The sequence below is a fragment of the Cydia splendana genome, chromosome 19 (genome assembly GCF_910591565.1).
Source record: "Cydia splendana chromosome 19, ilCydSple1.2, whole genome shotgun sequence".
In the NCBI taxonomy this organism is placed as follows: Eukaryota; Metazoa; Arthropoda; class Insecta; order Lepidoptera; family Tortricidae; genus Cydia; species Cydia splendana.
Window position 1 is genome coordinate 3,724,145 of NC_085978.1, and position 16,351 is coordinate 3,740,495.

At 38.5% G+C, this 16,351-nt stretch overlaps 1 protein-coding gene across 1 annotated transcript in view; it reads right to left on the bottom strand.

Moving 5' to 3' along the window:
* Positions 1-1,245: 1,245 nt before the first annotated feature.
* LOC134799918 (somatomedin-B and thrombospondin type-1 domain-containing protein-like) overlaps positions 1,246-16,351 on the bottom strand; it is a 70,547-nt gene continuing 55,441 nt past the window's right edge. The window contains exons 2-5 of the mRNA XM_063772357.1: positions 15,752-15,946; positions 14,966-15,089; positions 3,838-3,914; positions 1,246-1,919 (exon numbers count right to left, since the gene is read on the bottom strand). Of these exons, the coding sequence (XP_063628427.1) occupies positions 1,720-1,919; positions 3,838-3,914; positions 14,966-15,089; positions 15,752-15,946 (596 nt within the window). The 3' untranslated portion in view covers positions 1,246-1,719. The remainder of the gene's footprint in view (positions 1,920-3,837; positions 3,915-14,965; positions 15,090-15,751; positions 15,947-16,351) is intronic.

Consider the following 16,351-nt stretch of genomic DNA (forward strand, 5'->3'; position numbering starts at 1 on the left):
CATTTGAGGGCAGATTTTGTTTACTCTTTTTTAAATACCCAAAGATACAGATTATAGTATTATGCCAACGGCAAACAGGGTGTAATAATATGTATTCACCATTAAAGGCTTCATATTAACACAATTCTATTAACCGAAGCATAAAGTTTCATTTAGCGGGAAAAACCTCTGGCTGACAGTTTCATTGTATTTTATTCAGCCCTTATAAACAACAGGGCATTGAACAAAATGTGTTTGAAATAAATTTATCAATGAACATAATGACATCAGTATGGCGAGCGAAATAAAAATTTTCAGTGTCCATTATCATCAATCACTCTTATCAGTTCGATACGCTATTCATGCTGACATGGAGTCTTACATTAAGTCCTATTAAATGAGGCAAGAGGGGTAATAATAGCAATTTTATAACAAGGTATAGTAGACGGCCTTTACTTTCTCGCAACCTTACGAATTTGTAAGAATGCTTTTGGGTCTATAGACCGCACCCTTTCGTCTGAAGTAAATTGAACTGTACAAATATAGTTTGACAAACTATAGTCAGTCAGTAAGAACCAGGAAAATTATACTCATCCCTTTCTTTTGGGTGCTAGTACTAGCGTAAAACAAAGACAGTATGATTCTCTCTCAGTTTGAAATGAGACAGCCCTGTGCCAAACTATAGATCCGTATAAATGACCAAATTCCAGACTTTTTATTCGAGTGGAACGCATCCCTTACCCACTGAAGCATGATAGTACCTGCCATATACATCTCTAGTCTAAATCTAGCAGAGTCTAACGGTTATCAACCCTAACCGCATAGAGTTAAAGTTTTCTTTTCAGTGAAGTACGTGGTACGTGGATTGATTGAAGTTGGATACTTTGTAAAATCAATGGGAGCTCGAGGAATGGGACTATTCTGAAACTGCATTATAACTTTGTAAGGGTTCGAAGTTTGCGGTAAAAATAGATACGCGATTTAGAGTCGCGCGGTAACTTCTTTTTCATGGTTTTCTATACGTTTAGGTTGACAAGTATATAACAACTTTTTTGTGAAAGGTGTAATTTATTTTATATTAGGAGTGAAATTTACACAATGTTGCCTTAATGTTAAAGGGTTAGTTACAGTTAGAAATGTGTAACCGAAATTTTAACGGAAATTTTGCATACAAAATATTAGTGCGTATAATTTAGTTAATTAGCATACCTGTGCTAACTCTTATGGTTTTCTATAGGTACTTATAAGGAAAGTATAACCGTTATTTTAACATTTTTAGGGTTCCGTACCCAAAGGGTAAAATGGGACCCTATTACTAAGACTCCGCTGTCCGTCCGTCCGGCCGTCCGTCTGTCACCAGGCTGTATCTCACGAACCGTGATAGCTAGACAGTTGAAATTTTCACAGATGATGTATTTCTGTTGCCGCTATAACAACAAAAAACTAAAAAGTACGGAACCCTCGGTGGGCGAGTCCGACTCGCACTTGTCCGGTTTTTTAATAGACATATTAGAGCGAAGCGCAGTAGTGATGACTGTCACTTATACCCACGAGTTTTTTACATTGCTGTGGATTTTACAAAAAAAGTAACTCTTAAAAAGCACTAAGCGGTCATGTTTAAATGATTTTTTTTTACAAAAATGTGATTACCATCAAGTCAACTAAGACAAGCCAATCTAAGAACCTGATTTCATTGAATGTCAAATAACTCATACATTACAAGTTAATCTAGCTAAGCATTTACACGAATATGAAGTTAGGGTTGGCGCAGCAGTGGTCGCGCTTGTCCGGGCTGCCGGCGCGCTGCCACTTCCCGCGGCAGTGGGGCGCCACCAGCGCGTAGAAACGGGTGGAGTGGCCGGTGACGCCGTGCCCGCCGCACCGCCATTTTAGGTCGCGACGCAGGGCTGCGGCCTCGCAGAGTACGCACACTTTCTCGCCTGGAACAAATGGAATTAGTTAGACTTGTTTTACTCTACCACCTCCTGCGGACTCGCGTTTTGTGTGCGATCGATGTGGCAAGAAATGCCGCGCTGCTATAGGACTTTATAGCCATCAACGGCGATGCGGGACCCCTTAAACACACAAGCGCCGCAACAAACATCTACAACACATGATGTGACCAATGATGAGTCAAGATACAATCGTTTACGTCCCGTAGCCAACGAAACGCTAATGACACTTTCGCACTAAGTATCACTCTTCCATAAATAATCTCTAATTTATCTCTTATAGAAGAGTGACACCAACTCCGAAATCACGAATAATAATTTACCCTCCCATAGAAAATGGACTAGCCAAATTTTTTGTTCGCGATTTCGGGGTTGGTCCCATAGTAAAAATTGCTCAATATAATCCCAAAACCTCCCTGGCAACGGACATGCACTTATTTTTTGGCCACCGTGTATAGGGTTGATTTTTAACAATCATCATCATCATCATCATCTACACAGGCGTAGTAAATGAGCAGTAGCCAACTGGCTACGAATAAACTTATTGGAAATTGGTGTATTTGTAAATACAAGCAGCCAAATTGTGGTCAACGGCATTAACTGAGAGCCGAGAGTAATTTCAGGAAAATAAAATAGCGCAAACAATTTGCAATTTAAAATGAAAATTCGGGCCCAGTTTCGCGAAGAATTAATTCAATAGTTGACGCTTAATGAATTCTGAAAACTTTATTGAATGATGAAAATATTTAATAAAGTTTATTTTAATTTCGTAGCTAGTTAATATATTTTTTATCAACGAACAGATTGATTTATGTTATTTGTATGAAATCCGCGATATATATTTTGAGTTGCGGTTTTTTGTCCAGCTAAAATATAACAACACTATCGAAATGGAATCGATATCCGGTGCCGGTCAAATTTCCGGTCAAAATGGACGTTAGCATAGAATAATCCGATCAACGAGGCATTCAGAATGTCACTGTCATAAGGTGTATGGCAATAGGGATGTTTCTGTATTAAAAAAAAACTCCCACAAATGGACGATATAAAGCACCAGATTATAAGAAAAACGTAGAGAGCAGTTATTTTTTGACACAATTTATATTTCATTATTTAAAGTTTATTGCACAAATTTACACAAAAATAGTACCTACAAATGGCGGACTTAACGCCTTGGGGCATTCTCTACCAGTCAACTATTTGACTAAACAGAGACAGTTCGTTTGGTGCAGGATTGTAAATACTGTATATGAAAATAGACACAACTGACAAAAGTCAACAATTTAATAAATTGTAGGGAATTAGGGACCATCACTCGACGCGAGGTGCGAGTCCGCGGTTGGGTGAAACATATCCCAAAAATATTTGTTACGTTCCTATGATCTTTTTATTTCATAAATCCATTACAATATATTCGCAATCCAACGCGGCAACGCAGCGAGCGTGATGGGCACCGTTGTGTCGGGGGCAGCCCGAGACGGATCTTAGTGGGTAGTTATTTCTTACATAATTTAGTTTGTATATTAAAGTTTCGACAGTAAAAGTATTTATGCTTATACTACTAACTACCTATACAAAACTTAAAAAACTAAAACCCGTTCTAAGCCATGCCGGATCCAAAGGTCCCCGTCACACTATAGTTCGGTTTTTTTAGCATTAGAAATAAGGTAAACAATCTTGAAGTGTCTTTTTATTGAATAACGCCTTCTGCTTTCATAAGTAATAGTTACTGATTTTTAAAAAGCGTTTATCAATTAAAAGACATGTCAAGATCACTTACCTTCTTTCTAATGCTAAAAAAACGAACTATAGCAGCGTTACCCCGCTGTATGGCGAAGACGTTGTGCTTTTGAAGTTGTCAACTTGTCAAGCTATTTATGAATTTCTCCATCTCAAAAAAACATACCTTCTCTCAGCGCCTTGTAGTCCGAGTCCAGGTGGCAGGCTTTCGATACCTTGGTCACTTGAAACTCCACGCAGTATCTGTAACGATATCCAACTGTCAAAATGGGAATGGCATTTTTATCTACGAAAGAAACATACTTACACAAAAACGTGACAAATTTTGAGATTAGACGGACTCAACATATTTCAACTAGGTACAGTCGCCATCAGATATATCAGAACGGCCAAGGCGCTCACAAATATCTGAACACGCCTCTATTGTCAAGGCGTTAGGGCGCGTGTTCAGATATTATGAACACCTTGGCCGCTCCGATATATCTGATGGCGACTGTACTATGTATTTAACTGCACATACTTTGCAGTATTTAAACTATTTAACAAAGTGTGTTAGAGTTAGACCAAAAAAAGTCTGCAGAGATTTTGATAGCCCACGCAGTGCAAGTGTTCTAAGTAAAACTTCTATGAAATTATGACAGATAAATAACACTTGCACTGCGTGGGCTATCAAAATCGCTGCAGATTTTTCTTGATATAACTCATGTACCACTAGACAAGTCATATTTTTATAGGAATTTTACGTTTATGGTAGTATTTATTGCAAGTCTCTCATCTCTATTGCAAATGCACAAGAAAAGATAGGCTTCGATCATAAAATAAATATACATACAGGAGGTCAATTCTGGGCACCCACAACGGACGGCACAGACCCGGGACCAATCTTCTATTTGTAGGTTTTTACTTTTTAGGTAGTTTTAGTTTAGTTTGTTTGTTTAGTTTTTAGTTTAATTTGTTTTTGTTAGTTTTAATTTGTTTATAGGTCTAATTCAATGTCAATAAATAAATTTACAAAGTCGTTATGGTTTTGAACTGGTTTTGATATGATCAGAGAGAATAGAGTGTATAGAGGCGGATTGTCAAAGTAAATTATGTAGCCACTGTAAATTTACTGCCATCTTTTGACAGAAGATTAAACTGTTAGATCGCCATTTGACTTTGATCATTATTCTTGCACTGATATGTGTTAACTTGTTAAATGTTAATATTAACGCCATTTACTTGACACTAGGCCAAAGGTATGGTGCAATCTTTTCGAGCGATGGCGCCATAATCTTCAGCCTACTCTCGAATAGATGACGTTAATATTAATATTTAACAAGTTAGAGTTAGACCAAGAAAAGTTTTCAGCGATTTTGATAGCCCACGCAGTGCAAGTGTTATTTGTACGTCATAATTTCATAGAAGTTTGACGTTTAAACTTGCACTGCGTGGGCTATCAAAATCGACTGTTCTTGGTGTGACTCTAACACACAGTATAGTATTGTACTATATTTTGGCTCTCTGTACTATATACTTTTGGAAAAATATATAGTACGCTAAAATACTATATCTCCGATTAAACGTATATTACACTCATATTTAGTATTTTATCTAAAAGTACTATATTTTTTTGAAATGTACTATATTTTTGATGCCTTATTCTGGAAAATACTATATTCCACCAAAAAAAAGTTGGCAACCCTCCCCCCCCTGGACTCGAACCTACATCGATACGGTTTATTGAGGCCAACATAAACAATTTCCGGCTGTCAACATAGGAATGACATTAAAAGATACGTGTTTAGTCAGTACGTACGTGTGTAGACTGTACGTTTGTGTTCTTTGTCGGCGCGATTCGGGAAATGAATTAGAGATTCACTAGATATGAAATAGTAAAGATATGTGACGTTCCACGGTAAAAGGTACCATTGCCCCGGCTCAATATTGGAGCGGCGTTAATAATAGCGTAAGCGCCAGCCGCCATAAGGTACCTTTTGCCGTGGAACGTCACATATCTTTACTATTTCATATCAAGTGAATCTCTAATTCATTTCCCGAATCGCGCCGCGTGCACATAACACATTCAGGGCCAAGAACCCGACTGTCGCGTACAGTGTTCGTAGCGACTACGCGCTCCATACGGCAAAGACGTGGCTACGCGCTACGAGCGTAACCCGTAGCACTTAGTGGCAATGAATGTGTTAATATATAAATATCTGGGCGACCGAGCTTTGCTCGGAAAACATATAAAAACTCAAAAATACTCGTTTTCCCAGATATAAGACCTAGTTTGATCGATTTTTCGCCCCCGAAAACCCCCATATGGCAAATTTCATCGAAATCGTTAGAGCCGTTTCCGAGATCAGTGAAATACTATATATATATATATATAAACAAGAATTGCTCGTTTAAAGGTATTAGATAAGATACGAGTAAAGTTGACGAAATTTATAAAGTGAGCCGATTTGTTCAAACTTGTTAGAGAGACCGGCTCACTTTATATTTCGTCAACCTTACAAGGTGTAACAAAAAACAAATGTAGTGGGGATCCGTTTAAGGCCATATTCGGTATCTTGTTTTGATTAGGAAAAAATTAAAGATTTTTTTTTGACTCGAGAATATTAGGCCTCTTTTGGTTGACTGACTTTGACGACCTGCCTCATAGATTTTTTTTTTTTGCGTCAATTTTTTTCCTTCTACCTATTAAAATTTGACCCGTTGCCTAAAACGGATTTGCAAATACTTGTAGGTATGTATTGTGTAGGTACTGATCCATATTACAATAAAATATTAGCGCCTACGCCAGCCCAGCAAAACAAAACCTTCTTACCCATAAATCAAAATAAACCCACACTTTACGAGCACTCTAACCAATATTTACGATATCCGAAAAACTTGACACTATCGGCACATCGCGAAAATAGGTTGACGATCCCTGACGACAAACAAGAGACCTCCCAAACCGTGTGTTACGACACATCAAGGTTTACGATCGCTGCGGGGTGCGTATCTAAACTAACACGAAATAAAACGAAATCGTAATACATAAGTTACATAACTACGGCCCGATTCGAACTTTAAGATACGTCAGTTAATAGATCTAGAAACGATATGGGATAATTATGTCAGTGTCAAATGTGTCTTTTCTTCAAACAAAAGCGTCACTACTATTAGAAGTATTTGAACAAATTAAATTATTTTTCATAAAAATATTTTAATTTGTTTTTATCAAGTAGAAACACTACTACATAAATTATAAACTGAAATAAATGTCATATACTAAGAAAAAGTGAGCCACTGCCAGCCTGGGGCACTGGAGGCCTTGGTCACTTTTTCTTAGTATATGACATTTATTTCAGTTTAAAAACGTCACTGTTGACACTGACACATCTAATCCATATCGTTTCTAGATCTTTTAATTGACGTATCTTAAAGTTCGAATGTGGCAGTATGGCTCCGATATTTGTCTAAGGATGTTACGGATGTAGTGCATAATTATTTTCCATCGTATTTTCTCGGAAACGTTCGTATTTGTCATGCTACTTCAGTCAACCTCAGTACTTTTTTATAAAAATAAATTATTGATTATCTTCGAATTGGAGTGAATTAGAATACCGCGGTGTCTTCGAGAAAGTAACTTAATTTAAGCTCAGAAATGCACCCTTAATGGCTCCTCTACACGATGGGGCAACGCCGGCCAGTGCAAGGGACGCATTTATACGTTAGAGGGAGCAAGTGATATTGCTATCTCATTCTACCGCATGGCTGCGTCCCTTAGAGTGACCGGCGTTGGCCCATCGTGTAGAGTATTACACTGAGAGAAAAATCATCACCAGGAATTAATAAACAGTTCTGTACTGGGGGAAAAAATGAAGTTTTAGTAGTAATCATGGAAGTTTCACTATTTCTGTAAAATTTATTTATTTCTACAAACAGCTCAGTAATACTAAATCTAATTTCAGCAAACAGACTTTAGTAAATGGAGCATTAAACAAAGTTCAGTATTTGTTACAATCCATTTTTATTACTACTAAAATTCTCCGATTTTTACTAGTAAAGTTTGTGATTTTTGGAAAAAAGCATCTGTGATTTCAAGTTATGATTTTAGTAAATGTCTCACTTACATAGTTTTGTAATATCTAAAAAACGAGTTCGCGGGAATAACATTACCCCATTTAAAATAACAATTCAGTTGTTACTATAGCGACATTACAAAGTTTACTGGTATTTAGTAGATAGACTTGTTGTGTTTATGTTCATTGTTGTACCAATCACTAAACGAGTTTTGTAATACCAACACAGCGAAACGAATGTTAGTGATTTTAGTAAAATTTACTACTTGCTACGTTCATTTGGTTAGAGTTAGTATTGTGTCGGATGTCGGGCGGGCGTGTCTCGTGTCTTCTTTGTTTAAAACATACTTAAGTTAAATAATAAATTTAGGATATATTGTGGGCCATGGACATATTAACCCGCGACCTACTGTGTAGTTGGTGTCTACAGGAATATATTGTTCTGCAACTTCGAGCTAGCTGTTGTTATTCTAGTGATAATGACATCATAGGTAAATCTAAACTGTTTGCAATTCCAATCTCCCTAGCACAGGTGCGCCGCGAGAGCATGTTGCGCGCGTAATAAATACTAGTCTCTTTCTGACTGTATGAATAAGAAAGGAATGGGTAGAATATCTCGACAGGCTTTTATAGTGCCTCTTTAGTACAGAGATATACTACCAAACGCTTTTTTATTCATACAGACAGAAATAGAGACGGGTAGCTACCACGCGCGCGACATGCTCTCGCGGCGCCCGTTTGCTAGGGGCGGAGGAATTGCAAACAGTTTAGTTTTTGCCTGTGACGTCATTATCTCTAGAATAACAACAGCTAGCTTGGAATCGCAGTACAGTTTAGTAAAACCTATGACGTCATCGTCTCCGATATTGCTAAAGCACGCTTAGAATTACAAAACGGTTAGTTTTCACCCATGACGTCATCACCTCCGATATTGCTAAAGCACCTCTCGGAATAACAAAACCAAATTTCTGAAATTACTCTAGCATACTTCAAATTACAAATATAGAAGTTGTATTTCCTACTAAATGGAAATTGCAAAAGTCAATTTGTTCCTATTAGTTGACTCTCCTTGTCCCCGGATTAAGTTTTATTTTTGTAATTCTAAGTGTGTTTTTGTTAGTTTTTTTTCTCAGTGTAGAAGAACCAGGGTCCTGGTCTCCAGCAGAATAAGTGGAGCTGATAGTAAACGCTAGTTTTGGGTAGAATCAATATATTTTCTATTCAAACATTGACAGTACATTAGACAGTAATAGGTTTACACTATATTGTGCCAGTCTGGTACATATGCAACCTCCAATATAGAGGAGCCATAAAATGAAAGGAGAAAAAAAAACACGGTGTATACGTAAGCCAAGCGCCAACTAAATTACCCTACAATATTAATGGCTCTTTCTAACCAAAACATTAGCACAAACAAACCTGTACCATACAAACAACCATAAGCATGCAGAAAATACACAAACTCATCCAATTCTATACCTTATACATTATACAGCAAGGCGCAAAATTGAATTGTATTTGCTCCTAGGCCACGAGAACAATATGATATTATGAGGTAAAAGCGTGAAACAGCACAAATATTTGTCTAAGGAGCCATTTTGATTGCATAAATAGAGTTTCTGTTGCGAGAAATTTCACGGTATACACAGTTTTATCAACTCTAAAGCCAAATTTTGTAGGGATAATGTTATAATAGGGTATTAGACTGTATTTAAAATAAATTATTTCACACCATGCATGAAATAAAGCACCAGATAATTATTAGAAAAACGTAGATAGCAGTTAGTGAGTTGACCGTGACGTCATTGTGTAATTTTCATATAAATTCCATATAAAAAAAGAAACTGATTTCACTAGTAGGAGAATTTCACCCTAAATATGGCCTTTCGCAATTTTTACTACCACCGACGCAGAAATCGCGAAAAAGCCTACTCTACCCACTGAGCTACCGAGATTTACCCTTTGACAGCGAATATTTACGAGCATTTTTGTAATGCTTAAATTAATCTTTTTAAATTTCAACATGTGTGTATTCTAAACCCTATTAACTTTAAACTCAATAAACTCTATTCTCGACATATTTCTCGATTATTCTTTATTCTAGATTTTTTTGGAATTTAATATGTACGAAATGCCATTTGATATTTACCAGTTGCTTTTCGGTGCAGGAAAACATCGTGAGGAAACCGGACTAATCCCAATAAGGCCTAGTTTAGTAGTTAAGGGTTAGTTTCTAGTTTTAGTAAGGTAGTTAATATGTAGTAGGCTCTGGATTGGAAGGTCAGATGGCAGTCACTTTCGTAAAAACTAGTCGAACGAGCGAGCGAAGCGAAGCGAAGTTCTTACATTCGACTTGGATCACGCGGCTGGCTAGCGGCACGTCCCGGCATTTCGATGTTTTTAAGCTGAACTGTCATATATATATAAGATAGTTTGATACTCAAGAACTTAAGTAAATTTGTTCTAATTCAAATGAAATTGGGTAAACGTGTAGTTGAGGGCATTATATTTTAGTGTAGGATTATTGAGGTAGAAGAGCTCAGAAGACCAAAAAGCTGTTTGTGAGAGGCCTAGCTATTCTGGTCATTTTATTTGCAAAAACATGGTCGAATTTAGTATCAAATGAAAGTGCTCGGTTTGCACTTTCATAATATCGTTTTTAAATTTACCTTTTTGAAATAATTAGCAAGATAAAAATCAAATAATATAAACATAACATTTGACAGGAAATATTTCGGCTTAGCACAGATACAGTTTATTTTAATCTCTATGATTTCTATGATGAGTTGACGACTTAAATCCAGGGGAGGGACAGTCGTACATAAAGCGCTTTATTCGAATAAATAGCGACATCTATATTACTTAACGCTAAACTTTTTTTTAATATGGCTTCACTTAATTCTTCAGAACGTCTTAAAAGTCTTGTATCTAAGGCATGGATCAAACAAAAAAACATCTGTTAAAACAGATTATTTATGGACATCGTTGCCATGGAGGCGATTGTCACAAAAAACAACTTTGTCAAATAAAACTCAAAATATTATAACACCCCATTTATTAAATATATTAATACAGGTCACTCACGGAAGTTTTGTTATTAACATCAACAGTCAAGTTAAAAGTATCTAATCTGTTTTCGTGTATTAATAAATATCCTGAAGCCTTTCTTCAAAGTCAAATAAGTTTTTTACGTTCGCAACATACTCAGACACGATTTATGGCTACCCCCCACCCCCCCCCGCCCTATATTGACGTTGATATTTCTGGTTAAGAATTACAGATGGCACTTCAAAATGGATGCAAAATTCCACGAGAGGGCTCTCTTTGTCCTATATATTAAACATACTACTCTTTGCTTAAATCTATCACTCAAGGGCTCCACAGACCTTGCAATAAATCCAGGCGATTTTGGCGACATGAAATAGTAATTGAATAAAATGGAACTCAAAAATGTCCATACTAAATTGTTGCCATGTGTAAGCATTTTGCGTCACAAATGTGACAGTTACGTAGAAAGTGGTGCTCTCATTTATTTTCTACTATTTCATGACGCACTATACGATACCTAAGTAGGTGCAACAAAGTCAAACGCTCTATAATAATTTTTGGTTAACTGCGAGTTCTCAGTTCGGGGCGAACTACTAGTGCCTACGTCAAATCATGGGATTAGTTATCAAGCGGACCCCAGGCTCCCATGAGCCGGGCAAAATGCCGGGATAACGCGAGGAAGAAGAAACTCTATTCTCGACAATATAGCTCTGTAATCTAACGCACATGCCAACATCATTGTTATAAGCTAGTAACAACACAGATTTCGATAAACTGAAATATCTATTTAGGTATTCTAGGTGCATGCGGCCTAGGTTTATAGGCCGTTCATTAGGTATCCTTGTTAAGTATGTATATTGTCTGTGTCAGGCAGTGTCCGCTGGTTACGTACTAATTAAGCATACAAAATGGAGCCTAGTTTGATTATACCGGATTTTCACCCGAAATTAGGGTTGCCACAAAAATTACATTTTTGTAGACTAGTCAGGCGCGGCTTACTCCGCGATTTCGTCGCGTCGCAACAAGTAGCTACAAGTACATCCGTCCCACACCAATTTTGGTGGCTAGCCATAGTCCGCGCGTGGCGCTTGCGCCACCTAGCGGTCATATCTGTCCCAATCGTAACAGACGCGTTTTGTTAGAGACTTTAGAGAGTGAATCTTCTGTACCTAGTACTATTATTTATTCTGTGACTAGGTATACTTAGGAAGTACCTACACAAAACTTTTGAGTTGCAGGTATTTTAAAAAGTCCAAAAGCTGAAGAACTATCTGACAGACATACGAAAGCATTTTTGTCCTAGCTGAGAAGGATACCTTCGCTTGCGCTCGGTCAAATATAGTTGAGCTTTTAATTTTTTATCTATTATTATTAAATACAGACGGGGCTTAATAGAGCATATATCGACTTGAAAAATAGCTCTGACGGCTTAATATAGAGTTTATCACAGTTAAGTATGATAGTTGTTACACCACTGAACTAAATCGCCATATAGCAGATATACTTCTTACATCTCAAATTTGTAAATATTCTAAACTGACAGTACCTAATAACTTATTGTACAGATGTAGTGCATAATTAAATTCCTTCGTATTTTCACGGAAACGTACGAACGTGTCTTGCTATTTCAGTCTGTCTCGGTATTGAGGTTGACTGAAATAGCACGACAAATACGAACGTTTCCTAGAAAATACGACCGAAAATAATTATTATGCACTAGTTACATCTGTACAAAATGGAACAATATTTGAATATGAAATCAGAATCGGTTTATACCCATAAGGTACCCAGAAGGCCTAAGATGGCAGGCTCTTTATCATCTGTCATCATGTCTGTCACGTTCAAACAAGTATGTAAAAGCGATAGTGACGCATGACATGACAGGTGATAAAAACGCGACCATGATACCGCTGCAGATCTCCTTACAAAATCACAATTTTGCCCACTTTGACTTAAACAACTATATGTTGCCTACATAAAAGAACAAGGTTGTTTATAAAAGTGCCAGCCCTAGCCAAAATCTAATTTTGCGTCGGACACGTACTGAGTTACAATGTTAGCTTTGGTTGTTAATAATATATAATTCATTCCCGTTCCTGTACTTTGATTATTCTGCGCCGGACACCCAGAACGACCTATGTTTTGTGGATGTTAAAATATTTTAAAACAATAGCCCGTATAAAATAGTGATGAATCGGTGATTTTGGAAATCAGTTACAGATTTTTTGATTACGTTAAACCGTGAGGGGGTTGTAAATTTTAAACTTTACCCTATATGTTAACTTTATCGACGCCGCGTCAAACACAAAAGCTGTCACTCAGACGCCACGTCACCGAAGTGTCAAAACTGAAATTGAACTTTATGCATATGCACGTAGATCTATGTTGCTCTGAGGTCCGTGACCGATTAATCGGTATTAGACGTTGAACCTGCGGTGCGGATATATCGGTCATTGGCGTCCAAGAGGTTAAATAAAACCACGGATTTCTGTTAAATTATGTTTTGTATTCATTTATTGATGGCATGATGGCGTAAATATATTTTTAATATATCTCGGAAATACATGAAATTCAATGCGACAAGAGCGGGTTTCATATGACAACGGTAAAATAGTTTTAAAAAAATTACTCGGACCGAAAAGCGTCTTTTCGGTAGCACAGTTTTAAAAATCAATGCCTCTGTTTCACAGATTGGGGTCTTAGGGTGGTATTCCATCTGTCCAATTTCTTTGTCCAATGTGTATTCGCGTCTCACATTGTGCTTAGTGAGAGAGTGAGACGCAATGTACCATGACCAAGAAATTAGGCAGGTGGAATACCTACCAACCTAAATATAGTCTGTATCTTATATACAAGGATCGTACATTTTCCAGCGTTTTTGGTGCACGAAGTGTTGTTAACGGAATTGGTATAAATAATTTCAATCCTGATGATTAATTAGCGTTTATTACGTTGATATTAACCTTAATTTACCATTTCAGTTGAAATTATCTATACCAATTCCGTTAACACCACGCGAATCGATTTGGTGCAGCGGAGTGGTGTTAACGGAATTGGTATAAATAATTTCAACCCTAATGATTAATTAGCGTTAATTACGTTAATATTAACCTTAATTTACCATTTCAGTTGAAATTATCTATACCAATTCCGTTAACACCACTCTGCTGCACCAAAAATGCTGGAAAATGTACTATCACTGCTTATGTAATATAAATCCGCCTGGATCTGTTGCTGAACGACCTGACTTTAACCTACATTATTTGATCATGTGATTGTAACGGTGCGTGTAACGAAACGTTACACTACCACCTTTCCTATTATTAGTGGCACATCCAAATTCTAAATTCCCTTTTTAAATTCAAATCCTTCTTCAAATTCCATTCCATGATTTTTATTTTCAATTCGATCCAATACTTCGATCGATAAACATCATATTTTTATTGTAACGGACTGTACTTTCTATATAGTTTTCTAAGTTTTATGTTATTGTAAACGTGATCTAAATAGTTAATACAATATGAAAAGTGCAGTGAATAGTGTGCACGATTACCCAAGCGCAACTCCAGATTTATACCCACATCTTAAAGGCACATTAATTGTAAGTTTTTAGTAATATCTAAGTAATTTACGAAAGTGTTTTGTACATATGTGTAACTGCATCGCAGGGCTAACTCTTGACCTGTATTGTTACAGGTGCCTTCTTATATAAATAAATAAATACCCATCGTCGTCCAGGATCCTGCCTTTGATTTCCATCATCCCATGTGAGGCTCCATCATCTGCCCCCTCACAGTAATGTTTTCATCTACCCTCAACTGGCTTAAGGAGCCATTTGAGGGTAGATTTTGTTTCTTCTTCTTCCTCGATTCCTCATGACCGAGGGTCGCGACCACATGAGGTCGTTATTTTGTGCACCAAGGCTCTCCATTCTGCACGATTTTCCGCCTTCCTAATAATAGGCGCCTGTGTAGATCCCTGGCAGGCCTTCTTTACAGTGTCCACCCAGCGGGTTGGTGGATGTCCACTACCCCGTCTTCCATCCACCATGCCAACCATAATGTGCTTTTCAAAGTTGTCCGGCTCCCGTCTGGCCACGTGTTCAAAGTAGTTAAGGATCCGCTGGAGGCAAATGGCTAAAGATACAGAGTATAAGCCCCTGAGTGTAGCTGTAGTAGTGTTAGTACTCACTCTCTGTGCGCGTTGGCTTCGGGGTCGTCCGGGTTGCGCATACGCAGATTCTTGCGGATGTCGGAGGTCGCGTTGAAGTGGCGGCTCACTGACAAAGCGCCGGGCAGAATCATCGCCGTCTCATCTGCAACAAAGGAGTAGTTTGTAAATCGGTTAAAAATATTAATGGTGATGAGGTCTAGAAGCGCTGGTGGCCTAGCGGTAAGAGCGTGCGACTTTCATTCCGGAGGTCATGGGTTCAAACCCCGGCTCGTACCAATGAGTTTTTCGGAACTTGTGTACGAAAAATCATTTGAAATTTGCTAGTCTCTTTTCGGTGAAGGAAAACATCGTGAGGAAACCGGACTAATCCCAATAAGGCCTAGTTTCCCCTCTGGGTTGGACGGTCAGATAGCAATCGCTTTCGTAAAAACTAGTAGGCACTAGTTTTTACGAAAGCGATTGCTTAGGCACGTATTTACGTAGGCACGTCCAATCAATCATCACTACGTCAAACCAATCATGAGATTAGTTGTCAAGCGGACCCCAGGCTCCCATGAGCCGTGGCAAAAATGCCGGTATAACGCGAGGAAGAAGAGAGAGAGGTCTAGATATTCATTTTATGAGAACGTCGAGCTATACCTTTAGTTCTAAAAAGAACACATCTTACCACGTTGCATCAACATGCTGTCATGCGGACACCCCTGATGCTCCTGACACACGCGACGTTGCAGCAACGAGGGGCAATGGCGGCCGCCTCGCGCCGGGGAGCGAATAACCTTCGCACCATATACTATACCGTCTTACCTCGCTGCATCAGCATGCTGTCATGCGGACACCCTTGATGCTCCTGACACGCGCGACGTTGCACCAACGAGGGGCAATGGCGGCCGCCTCGCGCCGGGGAGCGAATTACGCGACGCGTGCGCACCATGCTGCCGGCGCCGCAGCGCGTGTCGCATGTCGACCACGAGCCCCAGGGCGATACGTCGCAGTCGACCACTGGAAGGAAAATTGGTTATTAGAAAAATGTAGTACTTTACTTCTGATAAAGAATGACTCACGCTAGACCGGGCCGTGCCCGGGCCGTGGCATCCGACGTCATTTACTATGACGGCTGATCAGTGATCACGTGGTGCTTTCCATAGAAAATGAAGCGCCGAAAGCTCCGGCCCGGTCTAGCGTGTCATGCTTAATTCTTCAGGCGTATTATGGTCGCGTTCGTGGGACATGTTTAATAGCTCCGCTCCGTACTAAATAGTTCTTGATGTGTCCTAGTCGTCGGTACGTCTACCGTATTATCTCAAGAAACAATAAACGCGACCTGCGGCCGCAAAATGGTTCCATTTTTATCGCCTGTCGCTATGCCCGTCACTTTCGCACTTACAAACCTACTTGTTAAAATGG